Genomic DNA, 21,787 nt, shown 5'->3' with positions numbered 1-21,787 from the left:
TTGGGCACCCACATAAAAACCCAGACCCCGTGGTGGGATGCATTTGTAATTATTACTCGGAAATCAGAGACAAGTGGATCTCTGAAGCTCGATGGTCAGCTACCCTAGCTAAGTCGCTGAGCTCCTGGCTCAATAAGACATCTTTGACCTGTACATGTGCCTGCATACATGGGTGTGCACACTCCTCCCCACCCTCACAAACATGTACATATATATTATACACATACAAATACCTCTGAGCTATCAAAAACACAGGTGCTATGGAAGGGTGATAGGAAAGTTTGGAGGGACTTAGTGTGGAGGAAGAGGAGTAAGACAAGGAGAACGAACTCAGAGATTTACATGGGATGGGCCCATGGGTGGAGGTGGGACACAGAAAGTTACTTGGAGAATGTTCTTACTCCAGCCTTCTGCAGCTTTACTTGGCCCAGGCTCCAGACCAGCCAGAATACAGCCCCTGTTAAGTTCCTGGCTGGTGAGGTACACTTAACAGTTGACTATCACCCAACCCTATCCCCAAACTCAGATCCAACAAAGCCTCTTCCCTGGTTCATTTTGAGCCAATACGGAGAAACAGGGCTAGTCTGTACTACTGCAGGGAGGCTTGAACATGCTAGGAAGTCAGGTTTGGTTACCTTTGGTGATAAGACCCTGTTTCAGGAGCTGAGGATCCAGGGGACTACAGAACATTTGGAGGGCACGTGCCATCCAGGAGTTAAAAAGTCTGGCTTGCCCAGTGTGTAGGGTTGAGGCTGGCATGCCCAGTGTGCAGGCCTGGGTCTGGGGTAGCATGGAGACCCTGGGAAAGGCAGAAAGCTTAGCTGTGCTCACTCATGACCCCTAGCACACACTGGAGTTACAGAGCCCCCTCATAACTGCCAGCACCGGTTAGCCTCAGGGCTGTGTATGTGAGCATGTGCACCTGTGTGGGTACCATGCACGCGTGTGTGTGTGTGTGTGTGTGTGTGTGTGTGTGTGTGTGAGTGTGAGAGGCAGGGGGGAGGTTATTGTTGTCCTTGTCATCGTCCATGTCCCCGTGCTTTCAAGAGCCAAGAGCTGGGAATGGAAAGGCACAAATGCCAGCTGCCTGTGACAGCTTTGGTGTGCTTACCCGTGACTCTATCCTTTTTTAATTCATTGTTCACAAGTGTACCTGCATACTGCCTTCCTGTCATTCACGGAGGATAGAATTAAAGATTTACTTGCATGAATGTTGGGTTAGTTTCTGTTTCCTGATTGGCTGCAAGCTCCCTAGGGGCTGCCTTGTCTGGCTGCTCTTACTTTATTTCTGGAGTCTGCGCTTGGCCCCACCCCCACATGTTCCTCAAAAACTTTTGTACAAGGATCCTTGAACCCCACTTTGCCACCGTTTCACATTCTCCTCCTATGACTCATTGCAAAGGAGAATTAGGGCTGCTTAAGCCATGTCTGCCATAGGGCAAGACTTTCAGGTTCTTGAGTCCAGGGGACAGGAGCCTGTTTCCTGAAGCACACCATGCGCTGCCTCTCAGGTTCAGGACTTTCGTGGGCTGTCAGGAAAGGACTGCATGGTAGCACTGCTGCATGCTTAGTGAGCTTGTCTTGTCAAATACACATCAGGCATTGCCTCCGAAACAACTGGAAGCTACTGTTCCCTCATTCTTCTATGCCTGTGTGTATTGTTACCACCATGGAAGGACATTGTAAATCAACTGAATGTCTAATCTCTGTCTCTCCAAAAAAGAATGGCTGGCCTGAACAAAGAGAGCTTATTTATCTCTCTTTTATCACGACAGGTATCTAATTCCCCTTCAAATATCAATATATCCACAGATGCCAATGGAGACAGAAAGAGAAACTGCTGGTAGAGCCAGGCAGCAGCTGCCCTTTTCTCCCCACAGAGGCAGCCTAGATGTGGTCTCACCACCTAGACCCCCATGCACGGCCCACTGGTTGATGGGTGGGCCATGAGGTTCCTGTTCTGAAATCCTTAAAGGAAAATGTCCCCTGAGGTAAAGGGTTCATTCTGCCAGCCTCCTCATCGAATCTGTCTTCTATCTTCCTTCCTGCCGGTCAGTCTTGCTCTTGCCAGAGCTCCCCTTCTGCCTCCCACTTTGGCCTGCTGTCCTTTGAGGAGAATCCCACTTGGTTTCCTTCAGTCTGCCTTCGCCTCTCCCAGTGTTGCTCTGAAAGCCACACTCCCCAGTTCCTGCTGAAAGGGCTGCTGGGATAGCAAATGGTCACTTTATTTTCCCTTCTCCAAAGCTGCCTTCCCCTAGTAAGGAGATCAGCCATGCTCACTGAGACAGACACACTCATGCCCCTGTGCAGAAAACCCTTGCACATTGCCTTGGGCTCTCTAGTGTGCAGTCAGAACAGGGAGCCGGGATCACTACTTCCTGTCCATGAGCTCATCCAGCACACACATCCTCATCCAGCCCTGTATCCTCAACGTCCATCACTGACTCCTCCTCTTTCAATAGTGCAAGGAAAGAGGCAGTGGGGGTGGGGGTGGGGGTGGGGTCGGGATGGAAATGTGTCTTTATCTTCCTAGAAATACGTTACCTGTAGGTACCAGTGCTTCGGATTGTCCCCATAGACCAAGAACATAAGCTGGGAATGGTCAAGTTACCACAGCAGTGATAACGCTTGCTTTGCCTCCCCTTTACCCATTATCTTACCTCTGAGATCCCATCTTTCAGAGAAGATGATGGTGGGTGAAAGCTGGGTCCTGGACCCGTCTTCCCAAACCCAGTATTTTTTTCCACATTATAATGAGCTCCCAGAGGGGCGGAGCCTAGGTGACGGGCATGGGTCCCAGAGCCCTGTCCCCTGCCGGCATCTTTGGATCTGACAGCAACACATGCCCTTCCAGCTGGTCTAGTCCCCGTGCCACTGTTTGAGAGCAGAAGTGACGGTAAATATTTAATTGTGCTTCCACCATAACTTTCTGCCAGAACTCTCAATATGCTTTGTAAATGCAAATGAATGCTCGCTTCCTCTCCAGGGAGATGTAAACCTCCCCAAATCACTTTTATTCAGCAACCCCCCCTCCCCAGCCCCCGACACCAAAGCAGAAAGCCGTAATCAGGAGCTCCCCAGTCCAGAAGAGCAACTAACCTTAATCGCACAGAGGGAGGGGGTGGTTCCTGTGGCAGTGGTCTTCTTTCTCCATGCTGGACAGGATGTGAGGAGATGGATGTCACTTGCTGCAACTTCTGTCCAATAGACTGCACGGAAAACACAATTTATAAGCAGAATCAATTACAGTCTAAAGCGGGTGCCTATGACCGTTATGGAGACAGAGGTTGTATTTATGGAATTAACAGAACAAAGGAGTCCCTGGAAGGTTTGGAAATGAAACCCCAGTTCTTAGTTTTGATTCTGGAGTCCATTTCCTCTGCCACCATTGTTCCCAGCCAGCTCAGCACTTCTTCAGTGAAATTCTGTCGTTGGTACCGATGTGCATTCTTGGGGCTTTTGTGGCTTCGTGACCCCAGGAGAAAGCACCACCCGACTCCTCCCTCAGTCCCAGAGCTGCTCAATCAGGAAGCTTCCAGATCTCCCTGATGGGACTTGAGCTGAGATTTGCGGACATCCACGTCAGGGTGGGAAGCTGTGTAACTTTTCAGAAAGCAGCATCCCTCTCTGCGCCATGGTTTCCTGTTCTGTCGTATGGATACGTTTGTTCCTGCCTCAAACCCCACCTGGCAGAGATATTTTAATGATCATGGAGATGAGCTTCTACAGGGGCTCCTGGAGTACCTTCTGAGAAGTGTATTATGTAAATGTGGTGTGTCATTATGAGCGTTATTAGTGCTGTGAAGTGGAGATGAGGAGAAAGGGGAAGCTTGCTCCTCGAAAGGACCCCAGCTGTCGGCAGTTGGTGGGGGAAAACAAACTCAAGATGCTCTGGCGGTCTTGCTTGTGATAGCACCAGGCTCAACCCTAACTAAAGCCCAAAGAGGGTGAGAAAATGTAGCTTTTCCCTCTCCCAGGCAGCTTCCAAAGGTGCGTCCTCGAATCCACCATGGGCAGAGAGGCCAGCTGTGCTCCAGGCATGATACAAGTTGCAGGGGAGGCTCTCTGTGGGTCTGTGGGTCCTGGTCCTACAGAAATCCCTATGGTGTGTGTTCTGCACAGGCTCCTAGTGACTGTCTCGGCCCTTCTTTATGGTCCACGAAGATACTTCTTGATGGTCCTTCATTAGACTTGCTCAGGCCTTCCAGTTTCTTCTTGAAGGCTCCTCTAGTGGCCATTAGCAGTCAAGGCCACTGCTTGTGGTGTTTACATGCAGGGATCAAGGATGCCCAGGGCCCTGTGTCTGGAACTCTGTCTTGGGATCTGGTGTAGGCAGCTTTCTGGAGTAGCACTGACCAATGAGGAGAGTATATCAATGACTTCTCTCTCTCTCTCTCTCTCTCTCTCTCTATATCTATATCTATATCTATATCTATATCTATATCTATATCTATATCTATCTATCTATCTATCTATATATATAGTGTGTGTGTGTGTGTGTGTGTGTGTGTGTGTGTGTGTGTGTAGAACGTGGACACATGTGTGAAGGCCAGAGGTCTATGTTCTGTGTCTTCTACTGCTGTTCACCTTATGGAGACATCGTTTCTTACTGATCATGGGGCTTTACCCTTTTGGCTAGACAGGCTGGCCAGCAAGTCACCAGGATCCTCCAGTTGATGCCTCCCCAGTGCTGAGGTTACAGACATGTGACCTGCTTTTACATAGCTTTTGAGAATCTGATCTCAGGCTTCTTGCTTGTGTAGTAAGCCCTTTGCCACTGCAGCCTCTCAGTGATGAGACAGTCATCATCGACTCTCTCCATTTCATTTGTCTACTTCACCTCCAGTTTCTCCTTAAACCTTTAGTTTCTGCCTTCATATCTTTCCCCCAAAGCAGTGAATATGCAATGACTGTTCGTGTGGGGTAGGGGAGGCACTGGGAGACCAGCAGGAATAAAAGTATCATCTGTATCTACCCACCCCTGTGAGCTCTGTATCTCTGTAGCTGAGTTGTGCTGTGATGTTCTGTTGATATGTATGTACCCTGGGGAATCTGCATGCAGAAGACACCTCCACCAGCATGTGTGGATTGTCAAAGACATCATTAAAGTGGGATGCTAGGCCACACACCTGTCATCTCAGCTACTCAGAAGGCTGAGGCAGGAGGATTACTTGAGCTCCTCCTTCTGGGCCAACCTGAGTAACAAATAGTGAAATATATATACACACGGATATATATATCCATTGATTCATCACTTCTGTAATATACCAAAAGCTTTAACTCAAAAAGAATCAAAGTATTTGGTGAAAAAGCTTTGAATCTTTGGGCTGGGCAATAAATCCTCAAATAGGGTAGTGGAGTATGAAAGAGAAACTTGATGGGTTGGGCTTTGTCAAAACCAAAAACTTGTGCTCTTGAGAAGACAGAAGGCAAGCGCCCAAACGTGAGTAAATATTTACAAAGTATGTACCTGAAAAAGGACCCAATTCTGGGACATAGAAAGAACTCTGAGGAGACCCCAGAGTGGCTGGCGAGGAGTGGAGAGTGCTTGTCTCCCCTACTAGGAACCACAGAGAAGTGGAAGCTGAGATAGAAGAAGCCCTGGGAGACAGAGAGAGCTGGGATGACTGCCCAGAGAGGGTCAAAGAACAGCAGGAACCAGAACCCTCTACCCCTGTTAGGGAGATGACTGTTGGGTGGGGGGAATTGTCAATAGAACAGCCCCAACAGAACCCCATTTTCAGAGATAGCTGAAATTTAGGGGCAAAGGTGTTCCATAGTCATGGAAGGCTGGGCCAAGTAGAGGTTGCTGCCTGGAGTTTGCATCACAGTGCTTCTCAGAGAAGGAGCCTACGTTATCCTCCTCCTCCCCCTTCTCGCCCCTCCTCCTCCCCTTCTCCATTGGCTACTAGAGTGATTCAAGCAGTACCCTCTTCAGAATAGAGGGATTCACCTGCCTTTCACCATGGCGGGGCATAAACTTCTGCCTATGCTCATCCTGAGTGCCTCACAAACATCCTTCCAAATTCGCACAAGCATGAGAGCTTCACGACCCCAACTAGACCCAGCAGTACAACTGTGTCTGCAGCACCCAAAACCATGCAGTGCCCTTCACAACAAGGACATGTGTTTCAACACAGCATGTGGTGCCAGTCCTAAGACCCCAGGAAACAAAGCCCTTGCTTTCTGGGAACTGGGTCTGTCGACCTCATGCCTCCCAGCCTGCCCATTCACTACTGTTACCAGCATACACCACTACTGCCTCTTGTGGTTTTCTGAGGACATGCCTCTCAATGGAGCTCTGCTACCAATGCTAATGACGCAATAGTGTTTAGGGACACATTTCCCCATCGTTTCTGTGTTCCTAGATACCAATGCCATTATAGGAGAATACCAGTGACAGAGATGTTCATCCCAGCAGGGCCTAAGGAATCAATCACTTATTTTGCATGCCTGGGATTACCATTCTCATCCCCAGAGTACCTGTGTAGTTGTTGACTGCTCTATGCACCAATCACTACCTCCACGTGGCTGCTAGACTGTCCCTGCTCCCACACCCTCCGAAATCAGATGGGCCCCATTGTCACATACACCATTTTAAAAGCTATTGATTCTAGCCAAAGAATCTATATAGCGACTGTATTGTGGCACTTACCTGGAAGTAAATCCAACTCAGTCTACCAGACGACTGCACTAAGAAACATCTTCAGCTGAAAGATGTTCCTATGAAGGTTGCCCTTCAATTGAAGGAGACACATAATCTTTGGGATGTGCAAACATCGATGCAGAGATGCAGTAAATATCAAGAAGCACAGCAGCACAATGCCTCCCAAGGAGTACACTAGTCTCTAGCAAAAGACCCTGAAGAAAAGGAAAGGGATAAGATGCTGACGTGTGATTCGGAGTAACGATTCCAGATCCTCACTGAGATATAAGAGAATACTAACAGATAAGTCAGTGGAATTTTAAGAAATCAACTCACAATGTGAATGAGGACTACAGTGGAGGGACAGAGACTGTGGGGAAGAATCAAACAAAGGCTGAAGCAGAAGAACTTGGCAAATCGAATATAAGACAGAGTTAAGAGCCCCACCGATAAACTATGTCAGTAAGAAGAAGGAATTTCAGAAGAAGAAGAAGAAGAAGAAGAAGAGGAGGAGGAGGAGGAGGAGGAGGAGGAGGAGGAGGAGGAGGAGGAGGAGGAGGAAAGAAGAAGAAGAAGAAGAAGAAGAAGAAGAAGAAGAAGAAGAAGAAGAAGAAGAAGAAGAAGAAAAAGAAGAAGAAGAAGAAAAAGAAGAAGAAGAAGAAGAAGAAGAAGAAGAAGAAGAAGAAGAAGAAGAAGAAGAAGAAGAAGAAGAAGAAGAAGAAGAGGAAGAAGAAGAGGAAGAAGAAGAAGAAGAAGAAGAAGAAGAAGAAGAAGAAGAAGAAGAAGAAGAAGAAGAAGAAGAAGAAGAAGAAGAAGAAGAAGAAGAAGAAAGGATTTCTGAACTGGAAGCCGAGTCTTTTGAAGCATCCCATGTCAGAAAAAAGGGAGTTAGGGGTGCCTTGAGAGTTAGGACTTTTTGAGCCCCGTTGTCTAGTTATTTTTGGAATTATCAGTGTTCAAGAAAGTGAAGGGATGGAAGGTGTTCAATTACAGTAGGAAATGTCCTTAACCCTGGGAGAGATATGGACATCCAGATCCAGGAAGCCCAAAAGATCCCAAATAGATTTGAGCTACAAAGGTCTTCTCCATGGTGCTCTGACTCAAACTACAAAAATTACAGGACAGAATTCCAAAAACAGTGAGAAGTTCCAGATCACATTTAAGAGGACCTCTCCCCACTCGCTGTGGCAGACGGACAGCAGAGTTCCCTTTGCAGAAACCTTATAGGCTAAGAGAAAATGATATGGTACATTCAATGTTCAGAAAGATGAAAGGTCTGCCACTCAAGAATATTATACCCAGCAATACTAACCTTTGGAAGTGAAGGAAAGAAAAAAAAAAGATGTCGCCAGCCAAGCAAAACTGATGACATTCACAGCATCACTAGACTGCTATTCCCAAAAGCATTATAGAAATCTTGGCATCACATGGAGTTGGAAGACAACTCCTGTTCAGACATTGACGCCTTTGTCAAAACGCCCATTCTACTCAAAGCAATTCACAAACTCAGTATAACTATACTTTTTTCCTCAAAATATCAGTGACGTTCTTTACAGAGCTAGAAAAGACAATTGCAAAATTCATACAGAAAGACACAAGATTCAGGACACCTAAAGCAATGTTGTACAAAAAGAACGAAGTGGGTGGCCTCATAATGCATCTAATGAGCATAGTAAAAACGGCCTTTAGACATGTGAAAATAGTTTCGTTGGGATTCCCCACTACACCCAAGGCTGTGCCTGATAACCAGGACTCAGGGACATCACTCACTCAAGATAACCAGACACAGTCCTAGAACCTTATGATGCCCACTGGATAGTATATAAGCAGAGACCAAGTACAGTGCTGTACTATGCACATCTAGAGACACACCACCTTAATCTGCCCTGTAACTGGAGATTCTCAAAGACTCCTGTTAGAGACTGGGCCTCACCTTCATCCCAGATACACTGAACAAGTGAGCAGCCTTGAGGAGACAGCCTTAGGATAATAGTTAGGAATATAGAGTGTGAACCTTGTGTGGGGACCCTCAGCATAATAAAATACAACTTTTATCATACTAACTACATGTATCTGCCTTTTTGTTCTCAACAATGATTGTCTTTAAAACACACCACAAAGCTTTTGTGATCAAAACAGCATAGTATAAGACAGATGCAGACCAATGGGATAGAAAGGAAAACCCTGAAAGAGTAAACCATTTATTAAGCCAGCTATCCTTTGACAGATGTTTAAAGAGCACCTGTTGAAGAAAGGACAGTGTCTTCAATAAGTGGATCTGACGAAGCTGGGCATATATATGCAGAAGAATGAAGCTAGATCCCCACATCTCAGAGTGTATGAAAACCAATTGAAATTAATATAAAAGCCCTGAAACCGTGAAACTCCTGGAGGAAATATTTCAATGCCTTGACATAGCCAAAGATATTTTTATATATGAGAAGAAAGCACCAAAAGTAGAGGAAACAAAGGCAAAAATAGACAAATGGAATTCTGTCCAACGAAGAAGTCTCCACACAGCAAGGGAAACAATAGAGTAGAGAGAAAGAACTTACAGAGTGGGGAAAATACTCACAAATTATTCTTTAATGGATGCTTGATATCCAAAATGTCTAAGGAACTCAACCAACTTACCCCCAACAAAGTCTAGTTAATAATAAGCAGACATAATGAATAAACATATCTCACGTCAAGATACCAAAATTAACAACAGCACATGTGAAAAGTATGGCAGTTGGAGAGATGGCTCAGTGGGTAAATGATTTACCACACAAGCATGAGGAGGAGTTTGAATCTCTCTCTCTCTCTCTCTCTCTCTCTCTCTCTCTCTCTCTCTCTCTCTCTCTCACACACACACACACACACACACACACAAACACACACATGCACAGACACACACACATATGCACGCATACATACACATAGCACACACATGCACACATGTGTACACAATGCATCCACATACATGTGGAGACTCATAACTCATACACACATGTGCTCAGCTTCATTGATCCTCAGGGAAATGCAGATCAAAACCACACTGAATTATCATCGCATTTAGAATGGCTGCCACGGCGAAGACAAAGAGCAGACACTGGTGAGAAAGGAAAGGAAAGCACTATTCTTTGTTTCTGCTGGTGGAAATGTAATTGAGTAAGATCACTCTGGGAAATAGAAGGGGTGGCACTCAAAACAACCAAACGATGATTACCATACTGTTTAGCAATCCCATGTCTGAGTATGTATTAAAAGAGGGATGGAATCATTTCGTCAAAGAGAAGCATGAATGCTATGTTTATTCCAGCATTGTTCACAATAGTTAAAATATAGGATTAATCAACATACTCACTGATAGATTAATGGAGTTGAAAAGTGTGACACAGAGGGGGAGGGAAGGAGAGGGAGAGGGAGAGGGAGGATGGAATACTATTGAGCCATGAAGAAGACACAGTCTGCAAAGTATGCAATGTTGAAGGTTTGGAATGAGCAGAATTCTCCTACTCTCATTCAATAGCCCCAATATGGAAGAGAATAAACGTATGTAAAAATTCAAGTGCATCCATAAAACAGCATTGTGCTTAGCAGTGAGAAAGAATGAAGCTGGCTTTGGTGATACAAGCATGCTCTACCAGCACTTGAGAGCTGGAGCAGGGAGGATTGTGAGTTCAAGGCCAACTTGGACAACAGCACAAGACCCTAGCTCAAGAAAGTCTCCTTCCCCCAAATACCAACCAAATAATAACCAAGGAAAAACTATAATAGTCTCAAAATATGAGTTTTTCTTAAAACTCTGATCTTCGAAACAGCCAGAAAAAGCAGTCCTATATAATTAAAGACAATAGTTTTTACTTTTGATGACAATGGATCAGCCATTATCTGGAGGCAGGGACAGAATGATCTAGGAGCAGTAGGTTTAGAAGACCAACAGGAGATAAAGAAATGTTTGTCTGGACTGATGCTAGGGTTGAAACTACATTCTTGTTTTGGATTTGCCCTTTGTCAAATTTTCTAAGTCTCTGTCAAGGTACTAGGGGAGAGGTTGGGCATATGTCTGGCCCAGGGGCAAAGAGACTTGTGGGAATGCCACTATTTAGGTGAGCAGTTGGTGTCTGAGAACTTTTAAGGACATCAACAGGGACAGGGACACCTTGGAGAAGGCAGGGGAATTTGTGGGAAGAAAACTGAGGCTAGAGAAGCAGTTAGGAACAGAGGAAGAGAACACACAGAGAGCTCAGTAAGGCTAGAGAAAGGCTTGTAGTTTGGTTACTGGGTCAGCATGGCCCCAAGAAAGCCCTTGGGTTGAGTAATACAATGTGGGTAGATGCTGGATATGGGCAATAGGATGTGAGTGTCAAGATGGGTTAAGGCATAGGCAACCGGGGTGTCCTGGAGAGAAGAACATGAGATCTACCATGGGTCTCAGCAGATTCTGTCCCCTCACTGTATCTTGGTTATCACAAAGGAGCCTGATTGTGAAGTTACCCAAGACTATTTCTGGTACCAGCTACTATCACACATAGCTTCACACTCTGTTCTCTTTCTGATTTGCAGAAACATTGATGGACACAAGGACTGCCACTGCAGAGTTGGGATGGACGGCCAACCCTGCCTCTGGGGTGAGTATTGCACCAGCATCCCTCAGTCCTGCAGAAGATGTCCAGCTTCCACAAGGTGGCTGGGAGGTGTAGGGCTTTCCTAGAAGCATACATGTGGATAGCAGTGCACAGAGTGAATATGGGGTACACTGCCTATCCAGAAAGCAGCACCACAGGGTCTTAGACCTGAGATGCTCCCTTATGTGTGGTATAGAGCATCTCTTGACCCAGTCCATCCAGACAGCTAGTTCCCAGGCAACGCGAGCCATAGATGTGTCAGAAAAGGGACATTAAAATTAATGCCTTTATAGCACATCAGAGATCAGCAGTGCCCACAGGCTGCAAAGAGGCCATGGGCATGAAGAAGGGGCTGGCAGTCAGAAGGGCCGAGGCTGTCTTTCACCTGGAGCTTTCCATAGAAACACATTCTTCATCCGTTTGGTCTGTGTACACGTACCTGGATAGACCCTGTAGCTATGATGAACAGCTTTGCGATGCTTGTGGTCTCCTGTGAAAACCAATCATGTTCATGGATGAATTAGGATGCATCTTTTCTCTGTGACACTGGAGAGACCAATAGACTCATGTGATACAGAGCTATGAATGAGGAACTGGAAGGGACAAGAAATCTAAATGAAGAAGGTTCATGTGAGCTGGATTTAAGGGAGCGAACAGAAGTTTGCCAGGTATGGCATGGGGGGCTTGGGAAGCTGCTCCAAGTGGAAGAGCCATCTGGTTCCATAAAGGGTTGGTCATGAAAAGACATGAAGCACAAGTCTATGCATTGAACATGGCCGAGTAGAGAGTGTCAGGATGAGCTGGGGCGTATTAGAACTCAGCTCAGTCAGAGGGTCCTTGGTTATTAATCTTCCAGGAGATGGAGAGATCTGGGCAATAGAGTGAAAGGGACACCCTGCTGATAGAATTGCTGGGAGAAAGGCCTGGGAGAGGCTCCTTCAGGTGCCTTAGGTGTATCCAAAGCATCAGATTAAAATGCTCGATTCCCAGAGCCCATTGAGAGGAGTGAAGGGGGCGGGTCAGAAATGCTGGACTACAGTGGGGTAGAGGGGATAGAGAAGATGCTCCCATGTCCTCACAGTGGTTGGTTGGCTCTGGGTCCTGAGATAAAAGGAGAGTACAGAGGGATGAGTAGGTTCTTCTTTCCATACAAGGAGAGAAGTCAGGTAGAGCAAGGTAGCCCTAGGCTTCTTCACCTGTCCTTGACTTCCTGTGTTTGGTAAAGTAGCATCCACAGGGGACTTTCAGTGCAACAGGGCCTCACTGAATCCTAAGAGTTCCTCAGGTGGTCAGCACACCAGTGGTGCTCTCAGTGTCCACTCCCCAGGGCTCTCATTTCCAGATCCCACCCCCGACTCCTGCATTTGCAGGTGGCACTACCAGGCATAAGTGCCATGCCTTGATCCGTGATGAAGCTAGCAGTCCCCAGATCAATGAGTTAGGACCTAGCAAAGGCTTCTCTTCCTGGACAGGGCCAATTACTGCTAGAAGTACTGTGGGCAACCAGGGGAAGCAGTCCACTTGAACTGAGACTTCATGCAAAGCCGACGAGATGACCAGTCTAGGATCCCTGCATACACAAAGCTTGTTCCCCTCCACAAATCACATTGTTGGCTTGGCTGTATGTCTCTGTACTAAAGGGTCAGACACAGAAGGATGAGACAGAGGAATGGCCTTAGAGGTAGGAGGAAGCTAAGAGGACCCTTTTATTGACACCAAGTGGAGGGCGTGTCAAGGAAGGAGAGGAGGCAAGAGTGCCAAAGGCTGCTGGGTATGGACTTACCACTATGTCTAGCCCCAAGGACCCTGTTGGTAACCTTCATGGATGCTTTCAGAGGGCACCAGGGTAGGGGCTGGAAGCCGTGATTACATAGTACCAGTCAGTAAGAGGTAAAGTGAAAGAGTCCATGGCAGTGAAGTGGGATGAAGACAGCGTAGGATATGGAGGACTGGGGATACTGGGGACACATTTGCCAAGGACAGAAATCAAGGTATCTGGAAAGATCAGTATGATCTAGATCGGTGAAGGAAGCCATGAAATGGAATCTATCCTCACTTCAGACCTTCTGTCTGAGATAGGGATGAGGTTGGGGAGTCTTGAGGCATGCAACTTTAGGAGGTGGAGGACATCTATACCAGCTTCACTACTGGAGAGAGGCCAGATAAGATCAGAAGGAATATGGCTGAAGCTATGATCAAGTTGTAAGTGAAGGCTGCCCATGCATATGTGCTGGGCCTGTCTACATACAGGCTCTCTTTTACCTGCCTGGGTCTACCAATAGGAGTTATGTCAGTGGATGTGCCCAGAGTTGCAGATGTAATGGTGAGATTGAAAAATGGAATTGCCAAGGGCAGCAGGAGGCTGTTGGCATCTTATGGACCGACTGTTGTGGTGAAGGGAGCTCTCGTGAGGCTGTGGTCAGGTATGAAGGCACACCTGAGGCGAGAGGAGAAGAGGAAGCTGTGGCCTTATGTCAGGGGTAAGATTTGAGGTGCAACCTGTCTAGGTGAAGAGAAGTCCAGTTTAGGGCTGGGACAGATGATAAACTTCAGACCCTGAGGAGCTTAGGCCATATGAGAAGCTAAAAAGCTGTACTGGGTGATTCATATCTACTTCGGACCAGCGGAAAAGTTATAGATCTAGGCCACTTGAATTATCTTTCTGTAGTCAGTAACTCATTAGTGAATCAGGCTGGAGAAGGCAACTGGGTGGTGTCATGAGCCTGGAGAGAACTTTGGGTTAAGTTTGTCCTGCCCTGAGAGGGGATCTCTTTGTCCTTCCAAAGAGGGGAGGCAGCAGACACTGCAGTAGATGCTGACCATACCACATGGCAGCCCCTTGGGCTCCACAGAGGAGGAGCCTAAGAGACCTTTGGTTTATGTGGCTATCTGTGTTTCTCTGCTCTCGTGCTTAAAAACTGCCCGATCTGGGCTTGGCTCACCACCCACACCTAGCTTATGAACCATTTGTAGTCCTGTTGTTAGAAAGCTGAATGTAACATTGCATGTCAAAGTCAGAACTTATTTATGCCTGAATTCAAAATACTGCTTGGTAATTAAGCAGCCCACCTTTAATGTAAGTCTCTTGGTTTAATCAAAGTCACATGCTACCTGGTAAATAGAGGGAAAAAGGAAAATTCCTATTATAGGTGGACAATGCCAGGGGGTATTGGGTTCCCTCTAAAGGACTATGGTTATTTGAAGACACCTCAGTGAGGTTCTCCAGAACCCCTTCCTAGGCTGGAGAGACCCTTGTTTTCTCAGCTCTCCACAGTAGCAGACCTATAGGTAGTGAGTTCAAAGAATGTAGAGTAACCACTACATTGTGAGTAAATTGTAAATAGTGGCTTTCATGACTACATGGTCCTCCATAGTCAGTCCTGTTTCTAGATGCTGCCTGGCCTCTTCCATTTTTGCCCTCCTCACTGACCTGGTGCCCCGAAAGTGTCAGCTCTGTTCTATCCCCTCTGGGACCCTCCTGGTTGCTTCTCCATCTGCGGCTCAATGGTCACAGCACTGGCCTCTCACAGACTACCATCTGGGAAGGATGTGGCCATGTTTTCAAGGCCCAGAGGGTGGGTCTGCTCTAGGTCTCTGTCCCTGGTACCAACCTAGCAGGGCTCGGTCACCAGGAATGTTTGTCAGTTGAGTAAGTGGTACTTCTTTGCATCTGTAACCCAGGGCTCTACACTAAGAGATGTCCAGGACAGGTTCATTGTAGCCCAACAAAGAGTTAGAGGCCTAGCAATATCCAACTGTCAATAAAGAGTTAATTAGCAATGCAAATAGCACTACCTGAGAGATGAGCCTGACCAAAGAGAATGGATGCCCTGGAGGCACCTTTCTTTTTCAAACCCTGACTATAATGGGTTAGAGGCAAGTCTGTGTGTCCCCTGAGAATCTGGTGTATTCAATTTCCTCACTGGAAACCCAAGCCCAAAGTCCCTTTGCTCTCAAAGAGCTTGGGCAGAGCTCACCTACTATTGTACCCGGACCATAGACGGCCTTCTTTTGTGTCAGTTCCTGTGTCTATGATGTGAGTCTCTAAGTGAATATCTATGTAAGTTCCTATCTTCAAAGACTTCTCTGTGGGCTTCCAGATTCCATGTGTATCTGTGCTGCCTCGGAATCACCTTCACAGCCAGTGGCATGTGGGGTTGACTTTTTTTTTTCTTTTTTCTTTTTTTCGGAGCTGGGGACCGAACCCAGGGCCTTCCGCTTGCTAGGCAAGCGCTCTACCACTGAGCTAAATCCCCAACCCCGGGGTTGACTATTTTAATACTAGCCATTCTTCACCAAGGCTTGATAGAGGAAAACTGCAAAAGGGATCCAGAATCAAGCTCGGTGAGCCCACAGCTTGAGTAAACTGGGCTCCTGTGCACTCTCTGTGTATAATCAGCATATGTGTGTGTGTGTGTGTAGACATGTGTATATGTGTGTATTTGTATATGCATATATATGTATGTGCACATATTTATATATGTGTGTTTGTCTATGTATATGCGCCTATATGTGCCTATGTTGGGCATATAATTATATGTATATGTATATATGTGTGTATTATATGTTTATATATGTGTGTGAATATATCTTTGTGTGTATGTCTATGTATATGTGCATATTTATGTGTATGTGTAATGTTATAAACATTTGTATACATTTATATTTCTGCGTATATATGTGGTGTGTGTGTATCTGAGTGCACATGTATATTTGTGTGTATGTATATGCCTGTGTAGATAAATGTGCATGTGTGCATACATGTCTGTGTATGGACAGATGACATTAAAGGAGTTTTACCAAGGCCTCTCTAGGCAGTTCTGTGTTGTGGTGGAAGGATTATTGAACTGACTAAGCTAAGTTCTACTGAGGAGGGAAAGACTCCCATTTGAAAGTCTATGGCTGGCCATTAACTCCCAGTACACGCTGAAGCCTTCTGCAGGGCTTTCCCCATACCCACTCTCTGGCTATCCAGGTGTGTGGCCTGTCTGGGTCTCTTGGCATCCCTGGCTCTGTCCTCCATCCTCAAGTTCTTGAGGTGCTCTTGCCAGCTGGCTCTCATGGGAGTGAGGAAATTACACTCAGGAGAGAAAGCCACTCCAGCAACTGCCTGTCTCTTCCAAGGCCAACAAAATCAATTCCTATTTTTCTGGGCTGGTAAGTGACACAGGTATAGAGCAGCAGCCTAAGCCCCAGGTCATGACATCAAATCTCTGCTCACATCCCCATTGGCAGATCCCTGCCTACGTGATCAGGGCCTGCCTTTTAGACTCCCTCACTTCCTCTGTTCTGTTGGGTAGCAGCCCCACCCAGGACAAGGGTAGGTAAAGTAGTTTTCTTTGGCACTTACTTAGGAAACACTAGGCTATTATCAGCCCTCTGGAGGGCTGATTTTCTTCTCCTCTGCCTTTGATGACTCAATCCTGCTAATTAGGCTAGAAACGCCTGAGCTGGGTTAGGGGCAGATCCAAGTGAAATTTAGCTGTGGATGAGAGAAAGGGTTTTGTCAATGGAATGTCCCCTATTTGACTTTGGAGGCGTGCCAACAGCAGGCGGGCAGAGGGTGCAGCCAGGTAGTGCTTTTCCATACTGTGTGTTGGTCTGAGATCATGTGGTTTGGTGGCTAAGTCCTGGCACCTCCCATCAACAGGCACATGTCCTCAGTCAGGGCTTTGGGTGGCCAGGGACAGAAGTGCAAAGCAGTCTGTGAGGACAGAGCTGAGCTCACACACAGATGGTCCAAGTAGCCTGGGCTGTGGCTTGGGCCAGTCTAGCCATGGGGGTGAGCTGACTCCCACTCTATACCCTGTCCCACACTTGTCTCTTTTATTTTTTTGTCTCTTCTTGCTCCTTCTTCTTGTTCATCTCCCACAGCACTGGGTATTGGTGGGATGCTACAGCTCCTCTGTGTCGCGACATGTCCACAGCAGCTTCTGCCCTTTAGCCTCTTCCATTTTTATGCTGGAAAAGAAGAAACAGCTGTTGCTGGCGCCTCCGTCTAGCAGAAGCCTTGGCATTTGTTCTACTCAGGCCTAAGTGGCTTGTCTTGGATTCTATACTCACCCTCAAATAGAGGACTTGTTGCTCACGTTCAGTGTTGAGCTAGGCCCAGTGAAAACTTTAGGGACTGTAGGGAAGGGGGACATACTGTAACTCTCTCAGGGTATAGATTCCAGAAAGTTCTTAGCGAATAAGAAAGATTAAAAAATAACAGCAAACAAGCGAACAAACCTAACACAACAGAAGAGGCCTATGTGAACCAACCGCAGGGCTTTCCCAGGCTCTGTCTTACTGCTATGGAAACAAAAATGAGGAACAGCCAGCAGATAAATCTTCACCTTAGATTCCATGGCTCAATAGTGTCCCTGTTGCCCTTTAACCCCTGGTAGGCTGATCCTCTACTAGGGCACAACTAATGAGATTCCTGCTTAGGACAAACCACAGCTGTGAATTGTGGAAGACTCAAGCCGAGATGCCCCTGAGGTCCAGGAATTCAGGCACACTGTGTAAAAGGTTGGCTTTTTCTCACAGTTCCAGACATGAATGGAATCCTTTCCTTAGCTGTTACTCAGGAATTAGTTTAGCTTTCTCAGCTGAGAGTGGCCAGCCCCCTGCTGCTGACCTCTGGCCCCCTGATCTTTCCCTCCTCCTCTCTCCTCTCCTTCCCTCTTCAGGTAAACCACTGAGCTAAGTCAGGCCTCCCCACCCTGTGTCTCCCACCCACTCTTTATCTTTTTCTCTCTCTACCAAAAGGCCTGTAATTAGGAAACATTAGCAGGCTCAAAACAGCTTTCATACCTGAAACATCCTCCCTAATTGCACTCAGCTGAGCTCTTCCCTGGCTATTAATGTCACTTTTATGAAGCAATGAGGAGCAAAACACCCGAGGCACTTAAAACATTTTTTATATAATATGCGTCTTTTAGGAATGGAAGTTTAAAATCACCTGCCTGACAGAGACAGTGATAGACAAAGGCAAGGGGGGGGGGGTTTCAGGACTAGAGCTGGGAGGTGGGGCCTCCTCCAGGAGATGGAGGGTGGTCCAGAAGGTTCAGAATCTGCTCTCAGAAGGAACTGGCCAACAGGCCTGCCTGGTGAGGTAGGAGGGTGGGTGGGCACTAGGGGAGGAGAGTTGGGCTAAGGACTCTCTCTCTCTCTCTCTCTCTCTCTCTCTCTGTGTGTGTGTATACATATGTTTGTACATGTGTGCATGCATGCAAGTTAAAAAAATGGGGGTGAGTGTGCTTTTATTTCTAGTTTACTGGATTAAGGCACTTTGGGAGTTGTGGCTTTCTAGAATCTAATGTCACACTAATTTCCTTTCTTGCCCTTAGAAATGCCTCACATGCTTTCATCTGCTTATTAGGTCTGTCCAAAATCCACAGAGCTTATCCATATCAACTTCTCCCCTTTTGGAGATGTGGCCCCAGGAAGAATCAGTTGCCTTAGTGGCTGATCCATTGCAGGTTCTAACTCAGCCGGAAGCACACAGGCGGGTGGGGGTGGATGGGTCCTTTTCCTAGGCCAGACCTAGCTTATTTGCACCCTAATAGGCTTAACTCAAGTTGACTGGGACAGATAGGTGCCCCCTGTCATCTCAGAAGCCCTCTATGGGAAGGTTATGGAAAAAGTTATGTTAACCTGAGGACTGAGTGACAGCTCTTCCTGACTTGAAAGATAAGAGAGCAGGGTTCTTGAATGGAGAGGAACAGATCAGCTATTCTAGCCTGAGCTCAGCTCGACTCAGATAAGAAACCTGAGTGAAGGGCAGAGCGTCAGAAGCAAGGTTATGTTGAATTAGGAAGTCAGAAGGGGTCGACGAGATGGCTCAATTGACAGTTCCAGAAGCACAAGCATGAAGGTATGAGTTTGGATCTCTAACACCCTTGCAGAAAGTTGGACTTGACATGCACCTGCAATCCCAGTGCAAGAAGGCAGAGACAAGAGATACCCACAGGACTTGCTGACCAACTAATCCAACTAATCAGTGAGCTCTGGACTCTGAGAGGGATCTTGTCTCAACAGATAAGGTGGAGAACAATTGAGTAAGGCAGGTGGTAGTATCAACCTCTGGCTTCTACACATATGCACATACACTCACATATGCATGTGTATACACAGGCATGCATACACACACACACACACACACACACACACACACACACACACACACACACACAGAGGAGGAAACAGATGAAGGGAATGGCAGAGTCATCAGAAAAAAGATGAAGACTCTGTGTCTGACCCTAGGAAGGATGAACTCCTGCAGAAACTGGGCAGCTCCCTGATGAAGTTTTTCTTTCCTTATCAACCACTGTATTTCTAAGGAAGCAAGCCTAGGATTTAGAAGCTGATGTTCTGGGATTATTTCCATTTCCTGCTAAGGTCTTTAACTTGCTGGGACCCATATTTTGCATCAATGTAAGCATTTATTTGAGGAGTGACAGTGAGGATTTAATTTTGTTTACCTTGGGATTTTTTTTGTTTTTTTTTTTTTGTTTTGTTTTGTTTTGTTTTGTTTTTAGTTCAGGGCAATGCTGCTGGCTTTGACTAGTACTGTGACAGCACTGTGCACCAGCTCTTGTTAGAGGGGAGGGCTGTGGGAACAAAATAAACATTTGAGCATTTCCCTTAGATTGTTTTTCCCAAACGAAGGCCAGAGAATACACCCTGTTATTGATAGCAGGATTTTTATTAACTGCTGTCACTACTGGTCACCATCAGTTAAACACTGAACCTGGTTCCAGGATGGTACATATCACCTCACTGACTCTCACCAGGACACCCACAGTAGGTGACATTTCTTCCATTTTTCAGTGGTGTCCTTAAATCTCAGGGCTGTACTCAAAGTCACAGCACAGAGACAGACCCAGGCCTGTCTGACCACAAAGTTCATTCTTGTTCCAATGGCTGTGAAGGAGTGTGAAGAGGGACTCAAGGGGCCATAGATGCTGGAGGAACAAGAAGGCAGGAAGGCAATGAGCAGAGGGCAGTGTCTCCCAATACTCTACCATAGGAAACATGAAATTCGCACCCACAGTCCAGAGTGGTGCTTGTAGGGAGTGCCTGAGGAGTCAGTCTTTTCTTATGTAAAAGCATATTTGAAAGGGACAGCTGGAGCAGGTAATCTAAGATCTGAAGGTTTAGGGGTAGAAGATAAGAAGTCGAAGTGGACATGAAGTGTGAAGCCTTACTCACAGATCACATGAACCCTGGTCAGAAATCCAGAAGAAGAGACAGTGATATCTGATGATGGTAGAGCCAGTTCCCATCCCCAAAGCCTTAGTAATCACACAGAAGTGAGGACACTTCAGAAGGGGGAGTTGTGAGGGGACTTTAGTGAGCCGCTTTGTTCTATCAGGTGGTCTCGGAATTCCTCCTGCAATTGAATTGTGTGTATACATGCATGCGTGCCTGCTCGAGTACATGTATATGTGTGTTATGCATGTGTGCATGCGTGCATGCCCGCACGTGTGTGTGTGTGTGTGTGTGTGTGTGTGTGTGTTTGTGTGTGTGATGCACTGCATCTTCACCTCCAAGCACTTAGTCCTGATTCATCATGATTGAAGAGCAAGTCTGAGCCATGTCCAGGTGTCACAAGGACAGAACAGTCAATGTGATGTCAGAGTAAGCATTCAGACTTATCTGCTTTGACTACTGCATGCCAGCTGATAATGGATTGTGTTTGCATGTGGGTACAGACAATTAATTCATTATGCAAAGATGAGCCAGCTGTGACACACTTGGAGGTTATTGGGACCTGTTTGTGGCTATCTGCATAGAGCTGCAGGTGGGGGCAAGGCCAGGCTGATGGGGACCTGTTTGTGGCTATCTGTATAGAGCTGCAGGTGGGGGCAAGGCCAGGCTGATGGTGGACATTTAGAGAGGGCTAAGTGCAAGCCACTGATGAAGATGCTGGTGTCCCGCTGCCACCCAAGAGTATCTCAGCTAATGCGTTCAACTGGAGAACTGAATTTTGAGAGAGACTCTGGAAAAGGTAGAATGCGTTTAGTGGGTACTGATGAATGACTGATCTTGTCATTTAAGGAATGCTCATGGATTAAGGCACCTCAGTGTAGAAATAATCCAAAGCCAGGTCCAAGAAGCAAAGGAGTGAGATCATTTTCCTCAGTGGGCATCAGACTCCTCCACAGGCATCCTGGCAGCAAGCTCCAGCAGTCCTAGGAAAAAGATAGTCAGTCCCCCAAAGCAGGTTGTAGGCTCTGACCATGTTTCCCTCCAGTTGTGGGAGGGGGGACAGCAGACTGGAGAAGAAGCATCCTTCTTCTCAGACCAGATTTAGTTCACTTGTACTCAGAGGATGGTAATGAAGCCAAGAACCCCTCCTTCCTTGCAGGGCTGGCTCCCTGGTCTCTAGAAGAGTTCCAGCTGGCTCTAGCCGGGGCATGGCCCATGTGCTATGAGTTCCCAGAATGAGAAGCCCATTTTTGCAGCCTGTGACCCAGTGCGATGGACCGGCTTCAGACTGGCCTCTGCTAGGCATTCGGAGCAGCAGTCCCTCCAAACC

At 46.7% G+C, this 21,787-nt stretch overlaps 1 protein-coding gene across 1 annotated transcript in view; it reads left to right on the top strand.

Annotated features, from left to right (window-relative positions):
• Ephb1 (Eph receptor B1) overlaps nt 1-21,787 on the top strand; it is a 436,332-nt gene that overhangs the window by 117,641 nt on the left and 296,904 nt on the right. Inside the window, 1 exon segment of the mRNA NM_001104528.1 lies at nt 11,198-11,262. Coding sequence (NP_001097998.1) covers nt 11,198-11,262 — 65 coding nt within the window.

Source organism: Rattus norvegicus, chromosome 8 (genome assembly GCF_021556685.1).
Source record: "Rattus norvegicus strain SHRSP/BbbUtx chromosome 8, alternate assembly SHRSP_T2T, whole genome shotgun sequence".
In the NCBI taxonomy this organism is placed as follows: Eukaryota; Metazoa; Chordata; class Mammalia; order Rodentia; family Muridae; genus Rattus; species Rattus norvegicus.
This window is presented reverse-complemented; position numbering and strand designations above follow the sequence as displayed.